Genomic DNA, 11107 nt, shown 5'->3' with positions numbered 1-11107 from the left:
AGGAAATCACTTCTACCCAATTCTTTTTATTTAGTCTTACTTGTTGTGACATAAAACCTTTCACTACCATGCCTGTACATCTCCAACCATTACCACTTTTTTAAATAAATGTTTTCAACTACAGTTAAGACATTTAAAAGTTTTAAACATAATTCTCTATAAATACATCATTATTGTTGTTTTTACACTATTATGCTGGTTCTTTGCTGTCTCTGCTTACAATGGCTTCTTGATTAAACCAAAGGAAAGATTGGATTAAAACATTTCACAAGACAATATTACAATAGAAAGAGAATGAGTTTGTACAGTTAAGTGGTTTTACTACACCACTGACTATATACAAATTAGAAATCTTCTATTTAACAGTCATTAAAATAAAGTGCAACAAATTTCAGTATACAATTTTTTTTAAAATCACTATAAGAATGCCTGTTGTGATAGTTATTTCTGGTATTCATAACTATATACTGAACAGTTTAAAGTGAACCTGTGGCTTAAAGTTTAAAAATATATATAACTGTAGGTTTCATTTATCATCCAAGTTCTGGGTGTGTATTGTTCTTTCTCTTTAATGGTGTCAGGTAGTGTTCTATAACTGCTACCCCCTCATTTTTTTTAAGACGAGCTGAAAAATAAAATTAATAAAAGGTCACATACATGTGTTGTTAAATCACCTATAACCTTTAGTAAAACTTACATATATTGGTTACTTTATGCAGAATGTTTAATAAAATTATTACAGGATTAAAAACATGAAAAGTTTAAACTAAAATGTACACATACATGTTGTTTAAGGACAATAAAAGACCTCTTTGTCCATCTAGACTATTCTGACCAATAAATTAAATCTTAAAATCAAAATAAACACTCATAGTCAGCTGTTATTATTCAAATATTTAGAAAGCCTTCCCACAAATTAAAAACTTAAAGCAGATTTCTTTGTTTAAAAAGAAAATTTCAGAGATCTTAACCTGTCCTGCTATGACAACTAATGGTCATCCTATTAGCCCTCTTCTGCACCCTTGTCAATAATTCAATGCCCTTCCTGAGGTAAGTAGCATACACCTGTCTGTGTGTTTTCTTGTAGCAAAGCCACATCAGGCTATATGCTGAGTCCACCAGGGGGAATCGAATATTGATTTTAGCATTGTAAATCCGTAGACTTACCACTGTACTAGCAGGGGACACTATAAGACTGAAACAATTCTCCCACTTTGGCCTAAACAGTGAAATTATGTCTTCAGATTTGTTTTCAGTATTTCTATAGATAAACCATAAAATCCTATTTGCCCTGCCAATAGTAATAACATATTGCTTGAATGGCCCAAGAGATTGATCTTCCATAACACTTAAAGTTTATTCTCATCAAAATTGTACTCATAATTCAAATTAGGATACCAACATGCATTATATTGCCATTTATTATAAGTAAAAATCTCCTGCCATTTACTTGCCAAGTAATCCAAGTCCTTACAAACATTAGCAAACAGCCTACTATCCATTCCTTCAACTATGTCATTGATGTACCTCAAAAAGGGCAAAGGTTCTGACACTGAGTATCAAAGAACCCCAAAATATCATTACAAAAACTATCAATTGAACTTTACACCCTCTTTGGAGATAAAGAATTTATTTAAAGTATTATTGTACAGCTATGTGAAACTGGGAGATACCCATAAAAGGCCTGGTGTTCTCAGATTAAATCTATTAATCAGGTGGTGTCTAGTGCTTTCATGGACCCCCACTTCTCTTAATCATTCATCTCCCTACCTTCTCCAGCACCCTGGGTAAACTCTTGCTCTCTCACTGGGCCTGTTCTTAATCCATACCATGTGTGTATTTTTGTTACTGACAAAATATGTAGATTATTCAAAAAGAAACTGTTTCATGTCTGGTAGCCTTAAATTATTTTTCTTCAGTAAAACTGTCAATTCTTTCTCAACATTTATATTTTAGACAGCAACTTTAAAATTCCTGTGACAAAAACAGAATTATTTTTATCAAGTGTACTGTTTCTGTTTCAGTAACTTTACAACATACAACAGTGTGAGTGAGTAATCTTTATCAATATTTCATATTTGCATACGTTTATAAAAAAATTACATTTTGAACCAAAATAACACAAAATTAAATGACATTTTTCTATTTCATTTAAGTTTTTACTCTTACACAAAATTAATTAAAAAAGGAAACTTGTTTAATGGTAGTTTTATGGGTTAAGATATGTTAGAAATAGTAAAATCAATTACATATGTCTTATAATTCCCTCAAATCCATTTTTAGATCATAGAATATATTTCATTCTGTATTTCTTTAGCAAGCAACTTCTCCCACATCCCCAAAACATATGTAATAGGACAGTTTTGAAGTTAGTTTCACACATTAAACATCAGGTTAAACTGATAGTGCAAGACAGATTTTTATCTTGATATTAAAAATCAGCAGATATAATTAACATAGTTCAACAACTAACTTTTAACAGTGACACTGTAATGAAAAAAAATCCTTGGACCATCATCTATGATGTACAAATTTTTATACTAAATCTCATGATCACATTAGGCCAGACCAAGAGCCTTTGGTCAAGTTTTCTGGATGACCATGTCTAATATAAAAGTTCATGCAAATGTCTGGTGAGGGGGAAAACATGCCAATTGGTACCATATGCACTTTGTGTCATTTGTTTATTAAGATGATTTTATAAAACTGACATTGTGTACTAGTTTTAAAATATACTGAAACTGACAAAGTTAATAACCTAGGCTAGAATGTCAAACTCATTGCATTTTTAATTTTTGTTGAAGATCATAGGGTTAAAATATTTATTCATTATCTATGAGCATCAATTAGCATCATGTAATGTAATCACTTCATTGAGATTGTGACTGACCAATGTTACATAAATAATAAACTGGAATTAGTGTTTCTAATTATTACTATCTTTGATTATTCTACATTTCAAAATCTTGTTTGAGAATAATCAATTTAATGCAACCAGTTAATGAATGCATTAATAAAGTGATTAGCAAATTCCATTAATTACCCAGCTGTAGCTCACAACATTTGGAATTCACTTAAGAAATTTACATTTTACAAGATTACATATTTACAACAGAGTTCTTATTAAAGAAATATATTTTAACAACTGTCCTCTGATGTTTTGGTTTCAAACTGCTCTTAAACTTTTCAATTAATTCAAAAATACAAGTTATTACACAAAGTAGCAAACAGGTTAAGGCTTCAACAGTTACAGTAAGAAATGTAAAATTAACCAAATAAAACCAAATTAAAAGTGGACATAAACATTTGGTTTGTTCTGAATTTCACGCAAAGCTACACAAGGGCTATCTGCACTAGCCGTCTCTAATTTAGCAGTGTAAGGCTAGAGGGAAGGAGGCAGCTAGTCATCACCACCAACTCTTTGGCTACTCTTTTACCAACAAAAAGCAGGATTGACCGTCACATTATAATGCCCCCATGTCTCAAAGGGTGAGTATGTTTGGTGTGACAGGAATTCAAACCCACAACCCTCAGATTACAAGTTCAGTGCCTTAACCATCTGGCCATGCTGATCCCTACCATAAATGTAAATGTCATGTAACTCGTTACATAGCTTATTCATTCTATTAAATCTAGAAAGTGTGTGAAATAAGGAAATGTAAGCTTACTGTAATTGCAATGTTTTTCACAAAGATAATTCATGGTTGTAATGTATATTAAACTTTGTATGGTGTTTAATAATAAAAAACAAATCTTAAGTTAACTCAAAATGCTTCCCTTTTTATAAAACTTCACTGTACAGTGTGACAATTACATGTGCCCTATCACAACACCTACAGTAAACATCCATTGCATGGTGCCACTCATACTGTATAACCACCACCTAGGCAAAACATCAACCATTTACATAAAATCCTGCAATAAAAAATAGAATGCACTTCCATCTTCTAAAACATGTCCAAATCCCATATAATTCTCTACTAAAAGGAATTTCTGTTTCCATATTATAAACGTACATAAATCCCATAAAAGTATCTAAGTCATTTCTGTTTCCATATTCTAAACATATCTAACTCTGATAAAACTATCTTATAAAGGTAGCCTCAATTAAAAAGTAAATATATTATACATACACCAGATCATTACTCTTCCAGCAAAATACAGCCAGAAAAAAGCTTACTAACTCTGATAAATATCAAGTGTATAATTGTTTTCATTTTGGTTTCCATTTAACATTGCAATCTAGAGTGAATTTATCTCAATTGTTAACAGCAAACACTAACTCCTTAGCTACTCAAAATGAAGTTAAACAATAGCCGATATCTCGCTGAATTTTTACATAAACATTATATATTTGTATATAATGAAGCTGAAGGGATAACAAAGACCCTATTGGTCTCTTTAGTGTATCTCATTTTTTAATACCACCCTACTCTAAACTATGTACAGAAACCTGTCTTCCCATGTCAAAATAATTATCCAATTTCCTCTTAAATTCTTTCAATATTTCAGCTTCTTGTTTATTTTTTTAATTTTGTGCAAAACTACACGAGGGTTATTTGTGCTAGCCATCCCTAATTAAGCAGTGTAAGACTAAAGGGAAGGCAGCTAATCATCGCCACCCACTGCCAACTCTTGGGCTACTCTTTTACCCACAAATAGTGAAAATGGCTGTCAATTTATGACATCCCCAAAACTGAAAGGGCAAGCATGACAGGGAATCAAACTTGCAACCCTCAGATTACGAATCCAGTGCCCTAACCTCTTGGCCAGGCTGTTTCAGCTTCTACCACACCTGAAGAAACACTCATTTCTAAATTAAGTTCACTATAAAATGTCAGTAAAATGAGTCTTCCATTTTCTAGATTCTAATTTTTTGTTCTCTAGTCTTATTGCCTGTAGATTTTAATGAAAATGTCATCTGAATTTTCACTCCAAACCTCTAACATTCTTAAAAGCCTCAATTATATTTCTCAATATCCTCTCCAGCGTAAGTTTACATAGGGTCCCTAAGACTTAAATCAGTGTGCAAAATCTTCATCACAAAATCAGTATCCTTCCTTTAACATAATTTTCCAATGCTTGTGTAAAAGATTTTAAGCACATACAGTATGTGCTCTTGAATAACATTTGATTTTCTAATACAAATTTGGGCATTCCGAGAGTAGTCCATTAGGTAACTGATGAATTTTTTACTAATAAACATTGATTATACCTGTCATATAAAATGATAAATTAATATCTCAATAATAACCACCAACCAAAATTAGCATTTCTGAATATTCCAACTACCCAAATAATCAAAATAATTTCATTATTATTTCAATTAATTTGAGATAGTTTCACAACTCATGAAAACAATCAACTGACTAAAATTATTGTTTCCAATTATCAATGCTTTTTATTATTCCAACCATCATATATGAATAATCAATTAAGCTGAATATAATCAATAGATTAATTACCACAAGAATAAATCAATTATCATACTCTATTAATTGCCAAACTCTGTTAGTAATAATTAAACAAGAAATGAAAACAATCACTTAATTTGTGGATAAAAATCAGTAATTTCACTGTTTAACTAACTTCTTTTGAAGTGTCTCCTACACTTGTACAGTATATAATTTGTTTTTACTAGTTACTTTAAATATATTAGGGGATTGGACCACATCATTTACTTGTGTATGTCAAACAATGCTTCAGCTGTCCATCAGTGACCTCTTAAACTATCTTCCAGTCTTCTAACAGTCAAAACAATGTCAGGTAACAGAATTCATAAATGATAAGACTGTTGAAAGAACTATATTTAACCTTTAGACTTCAATAAATTTTGAATTCTCACTAGAAGTCTATAAACATATTGAAGGTGAACCTGTAGAAAGCCTATTTTGGTTATTTCTTCAAGATTTGTAAGTTTGTATATGATAGCATAAATATGACTCACAGCTTTGGAAAATAACAGTTCACTGAAACAGATACATTTTGTTGAAATTTTTATTGATGTAGCCTATAAAGTTGTTTGGGAAAGAGTCTGTACTGAGATGGTGACGTGTGTGAATGAGACTTCTTATTCTTCATGTGAAACTGACAGGTAATTAAATTTTATTTAAACTTTCATAGTCTACTGTTTAAATTAAAAACAAAACATTTACTAATAAACTGTAAGGAAAATTTAACATGGAAACAAGAACAACCATTATGTCAAGAATCACATGCCAGTGAGATATTTAGATCCACTGATATCAAACAAGTTTAAAGCATCTACAAAGCACAGATTTCAGTATTGTTAAATAGAAAATAAACATGAAAAGTAAAGAAAAGGCAAATACAGGAGAATAAATACACAATCAGTATTTATATTAAGGTTTATGAATGTATCAAATTGTCTACTGGGTTGTCAAATATTTTCGAAGACATATGCAGGATAAGAACAAACAGTACTATGATTTATGCCAAAACATTAAAGAGCAGTATATCAGAATCCAAAGCTGACTCTCATTTCTTTAGGTTGTGTTCTGAGAACGTAAGGGCACAAGTTTACCATTTGTAAAATACAAGCTGGGCTCCAATTATTACAGTTTTACTTTTCTAACAGGGTAACTGGTCTGTGGAAAGCCTTGCAACTGACAGCAATGGAAACAAATGCTTTATATAAGAATTTGAAAATAAAATATACTATTTCCTCAAATATAAAGAAATAGTTCATGAAGTTTTTACTTTTTCCAAGGATGGGGGTGAAGAGACAGCCTCAAAGAATCAAGTAGTTTTCCACTGTGTGTTAATTTATCTATATAAGATACTTAATATTTACAACATGCATTTCTCAAAACTGGCAATACATTGCTACATATAAATCTTAAGAAATAAAAGACACAAAAAGGCTTTCATACAGATGTCCTGTTGTATTAGAAAACATATAACAGACTCAACATCCAGCATTATGTGCTCAAACTTCATATCCAAAGCTTCCCAAATTGTACATGTGAGGTCGCTATGGCACTGGGAAAATGACTTGGTGAATAGGAAGCTTTGATGATTTTCTTTATAAACAACAAAACTGATGCCATAATTAAAAATCACAGAAAGGACTAGTACAGCATTTTAATTTCCAAGAAACAAAGAAATACCATAAAGAAACACTAAATTAAAATAGCAGTGCAAAGGAATTTAGATTCTCAGTTGTCAAGATAACTAACACTAAAAAATTTCCATGAATTTTATACAATTCTAAATAATATAGAAACAAACATAATTAGTTCATGTATGTGTAAGTGTTTTGTTCATGTTTACGATGCATAATGTACAAAATAATTAAAACTGGGTTAGAAATCTCTTTAAGGCAAGAAGAGAATGGTCTTCCCTGCCTCTTATTTAAGTTAAATATGATCCAGGCTCAAAACTTACTACTGGCTTACCAAATTTCAGATATTTGACAACCAAAAGTAATTCTGTAAAAAGTTTAAAATTCACATTTAACAAACATAAAATGAGATGAAAATGTACCACAGAACAGCTGGTATGGGTATTAACACTTTTATTGGTAAGCACAGAACAACGTTTTAACTTTTCTAGGTTAACCTGAAGATGACCTAGAAAAATCAAAACATTGTTCTTTGCTTATCAATAAAAGTGTTAATACCCATACCAGCCATTCTGAGATACATTTTTATTTCAAGTGGGTTTCACATCATCAAGAATAAAATTAGATGCTTCCTAAATCAGTTTTTATAAACACCTGTATAACTTCTTCAACATGATCCATAGTCACAGTTTTCCGACGTTGGCTCAATGCTTGGTTTCGGGCTTCTCTTCCCAATGTTTGTAGGAAAAGAATGTATGACAAAAACACCTAAAAAAAAAACATTAATTATCTTTTCCCAAGATACTGATTTCAACAAAACTAGATTATTACCATCCAGACAGGTATCTAAATTTCTAAAATAAATAAAGAAAAAAAGATACCATATTAGACCTCTAAAAAACACATCTACCACATATTATATCAGTCAATAAAATGCACATACATCACTATTCTTTATTTTCTACCAGTGAACTAAGTTTTTATAATCTTAATTTCTTAGAAACTTCATGAACATTCAACTGTCAGTCTCTTATTCCCAAAATAATTCAGCCACTCTCCATGTCTCAAAATATATTTGCCAAAGTCAACTAAGACAAGCCACTTCTTGCTGTATTTTATTCATTTGCCCAAATTTATTTTCACATTATCATGTATTACAGTTAGTGCTAACTAGTTTGTTTGTTTGTTTGGAATTAAGCACAAAGCTATCCAATGCTATCTGTATTCTGCCCATTACATGTATCAAAATCGAGTTTCTAGCATTGTAACTCCATAAACATTCCACTGTGCCACTAGGGAACAGGTAGTACTAACTAAATGGCACAGGAAATGCTGTTTCTACTGGTCTCTATTAGATTAATTCTGATTTGTTTATCATAAACACTGGAGAAAAATATATGTTTTCTTCACTGTAGTTTCATTTAAATATTTCCATTAATATGTAAGTACAGGTTATCAAAAAGCAAAATAAAAACAAATTTTTAATGTCATTTCCTAAATATAAAGACAGAAGTTAAAGATTTTTATCCAAGGCTTTTTGAAAATTAAAATACACAGTAGCAGTTAAACTGTTCAAATACAAAAAATCAGAAACCTACACAAGCATTTAAAATGAAAAACAGAAGATATTTAGCTGCACAATGGGTTTCTTGTGCTCTACCAACCACAGGTATCAAACCCAATTTTTAGCATTTGTAAACCTGTAAATTTAACAACGAGCTACTAATACTGGACAAAAATCTTGTCTAAAAGTATAATAATAATCCATAATTAAATACCAATGGAATGATTCTAGCCTGTGCACTATGCCAGAACTGTCACTAAAATATCCCAGAAATACCATTATAGTAGTTTTGAGGAAGGGGTAGTCTTCTGAATAAATAATCAGTAAAATTAACTATGGTGCAGGGCAGCCAAAAATAATACCAGAAGAACTCACAACATCTATTAGCATACACCACATAGTCTGGCAAACCATTCCACGAGTTAACAACTCTCAAATGGAAAAGTCTTGCTTAATAACCAGTTTAAAACTAACCTCAAAAGCTTACAGTTATTTCTCTCTAATATTTAGAATTCCATGAGAACATTATCCTTACAACTAGACTCTTACTAACAATTTATTGAAGATCCTAGACAATAAAAACCTGAAAGACTGAATAAGTAACAGAAATATGAATTAAATGTGAAACTCATATGAACAGTATTATGTACAATAAAATTAATGATAGAAGTGTTGATGTATCAACACAATGAAAATTGTACATACAATGTCTCAATGTCCAATGGACATGACAATCATATCCTGAGGTGGTAAATGAATTTCAGAATGACAGTTCTAAAAATATTTTTTGCATGACTTTTGACAACAGATCTAACAACTTGCTAATACTAACAGTAATAACAGATATCAAACTGGTATTACTACTACAGCAATCAGTGAAAGTCTGAGGTAGCTTTTAAAATGTACAAAAGAAATGCCTATTTTGTGTCCCTATGAACTCTCTGTCATTGTGCCAGTTTAGATAGACAGCTACTCTGTAGGTCAAGTTGAGACTCTCCAATGTGTCACAGGTGATTTTGAAAATGTGTTCAGATACACAAAAAGCTATTTTGTTTGTCTATATACATATTTCAAAAACTACTTCTAACAATTTGAGGAGAGGTGGGCAGTTGTTGACCGAAATTGGCCGATAAACTTCTACCACAACTATCACAACATGGATAGTTCGTGGGAAACGAAAGAGGTATTTGTCTTAACACGTTTTAAAACCTATCTCAAACTTTCACCTACATCCCTTGATACTTCTAAATTAAAATAAGGAAATAACTTTTACGTTATTTTAACTATAATAAATTTCTCTAATGTCGAAAGATATTTTTAGATATAACAGTTAACGTTGTCACCATTAAATCTTTGATGCATCTATCCATCACAAATTTCATAAGAACTTCACTGTCGCGCATATGTATATATATACACACATATATATATTCTATACTCATAATACTAAGTAATTTAATATAACTGTTAATTTATGACCGATTGTTTACGTTGGCATTCCAATTTTACTCCAACTTATTAGGAAAACTAAGATTTGATATAATTACATTTAATAACATATAAATTTCGATATTGAAGTATAAAAACACAAACCAATATTTCTGACTGCTTATTAAGCCTTATGTTTTTCTCATAACCACGTAAAATTGATCTTAATCGCGTACTCGAATATCTGCGTGAAACACTCTTCTTTATCGGCATTTTGAAATACCGCTTGTTTGGCCTGACATCTGGCTGTCAAATATATTAAAACAATGGAATTAAAGCGCAATAAAGAAATTAAAACAGCTTTATATTATTACATACAACAAAAACTATTAAGAACGTCGGTAATATTGTATAAGTTTTCTAAGACTAAACTTGCATCCAAAACATAAATCAAATTATAACTGGCAGAAAGAGTATTACAATAAAACGAATGAAGAAACATCTTTCTCACAAGATAACGTAATTTTTATAGCAGTCGATCATAATAAAATGCATCACTGTTGTCCTGGAAATCGATAAAGTTGGTGTCCGAATAGATATGGGCCCTGCATGGCCAAGCGTGTTAAGGCGTGCGACTTGTAAAAATATAGCCCAAGAGTTGGCGGTGGGTGGTGATTACTAGCTGCATTCTCCCTCGTCCTACACTGCTAAATTAGGGACGGCTAGCGCAGATAGTCCTTGAGTAGCTTTGCGTGAAATTCGAAACAAACAAACTATTTTTGTGAAGAGGTTTAGGAAGCATTCCAGGAGTATTAACTTAACATGATGTTGTTCTAGCTATCTTTGTTCCTTGTTATCCTACTGGGATTACGCCAATTCTGTCCGTGAGCCAACTCCTTGTTGAATTCTGACTTTATCATATCATTCATGTCTTGCAATACCCACCTTACAAAAACTTGTACTTTTTATAGTTAACTCGTATCCTGCTAAAACAGGGCCTCTGCATCTTTTTCTTCATCAGTTCTATATCA

The 11107-nt window shown here is 31.3% G+C and overlaps 1 protein-coding gene across 1 annotated transcript; it reads right to left on the bottom strand.

Annotated features, from left to right (window-relative positions):
* Positions 1–8: 8 nt before the first annotated feature.
* On the bottom strand, positions 9–10377 carry LOC143237179 (centromere protein W-like). The gene is made up of 3 exons (XM_076476156.1): positions 10242–10377; positions 7739–7852; positions 9–625 (listed from the first exon to the last, which is right to left on the bottom strand). The coding sequence occupies exons 1-3, from the start codon at positions 10347–10349 to the stop codon at positions 599–601; spliced, it is 249 nt and encodes an 82-aa protein (XP_076332271.1). The 5' UTR covers positions 10350–10377; the 3' UTR covers positions 9–598.
* Between the last annotated feature and the right edge of the window lie 730 nt (positions 10378–11107).

The sequence above is a fragment of the Tachypleus tridentatus genome, chromosome 13 (assembly GCF_004210375.1).
Source record: "Tachypleus tridentatus isolate NWPU-2018 chromosome 13, ASM421037v1, whole genome shotgun sequence".
NCBI classification, from domain to species: domain Eukaryota; kingdom Metazoa; phylum Arthropoda; class Merostomata; order Xiphosura; family Limulidae; genus Tachypleus; species Tachypleus tridentatus.
This window is presented reverse-complemented; position numbering and strand designations above follow the sequence as displayed.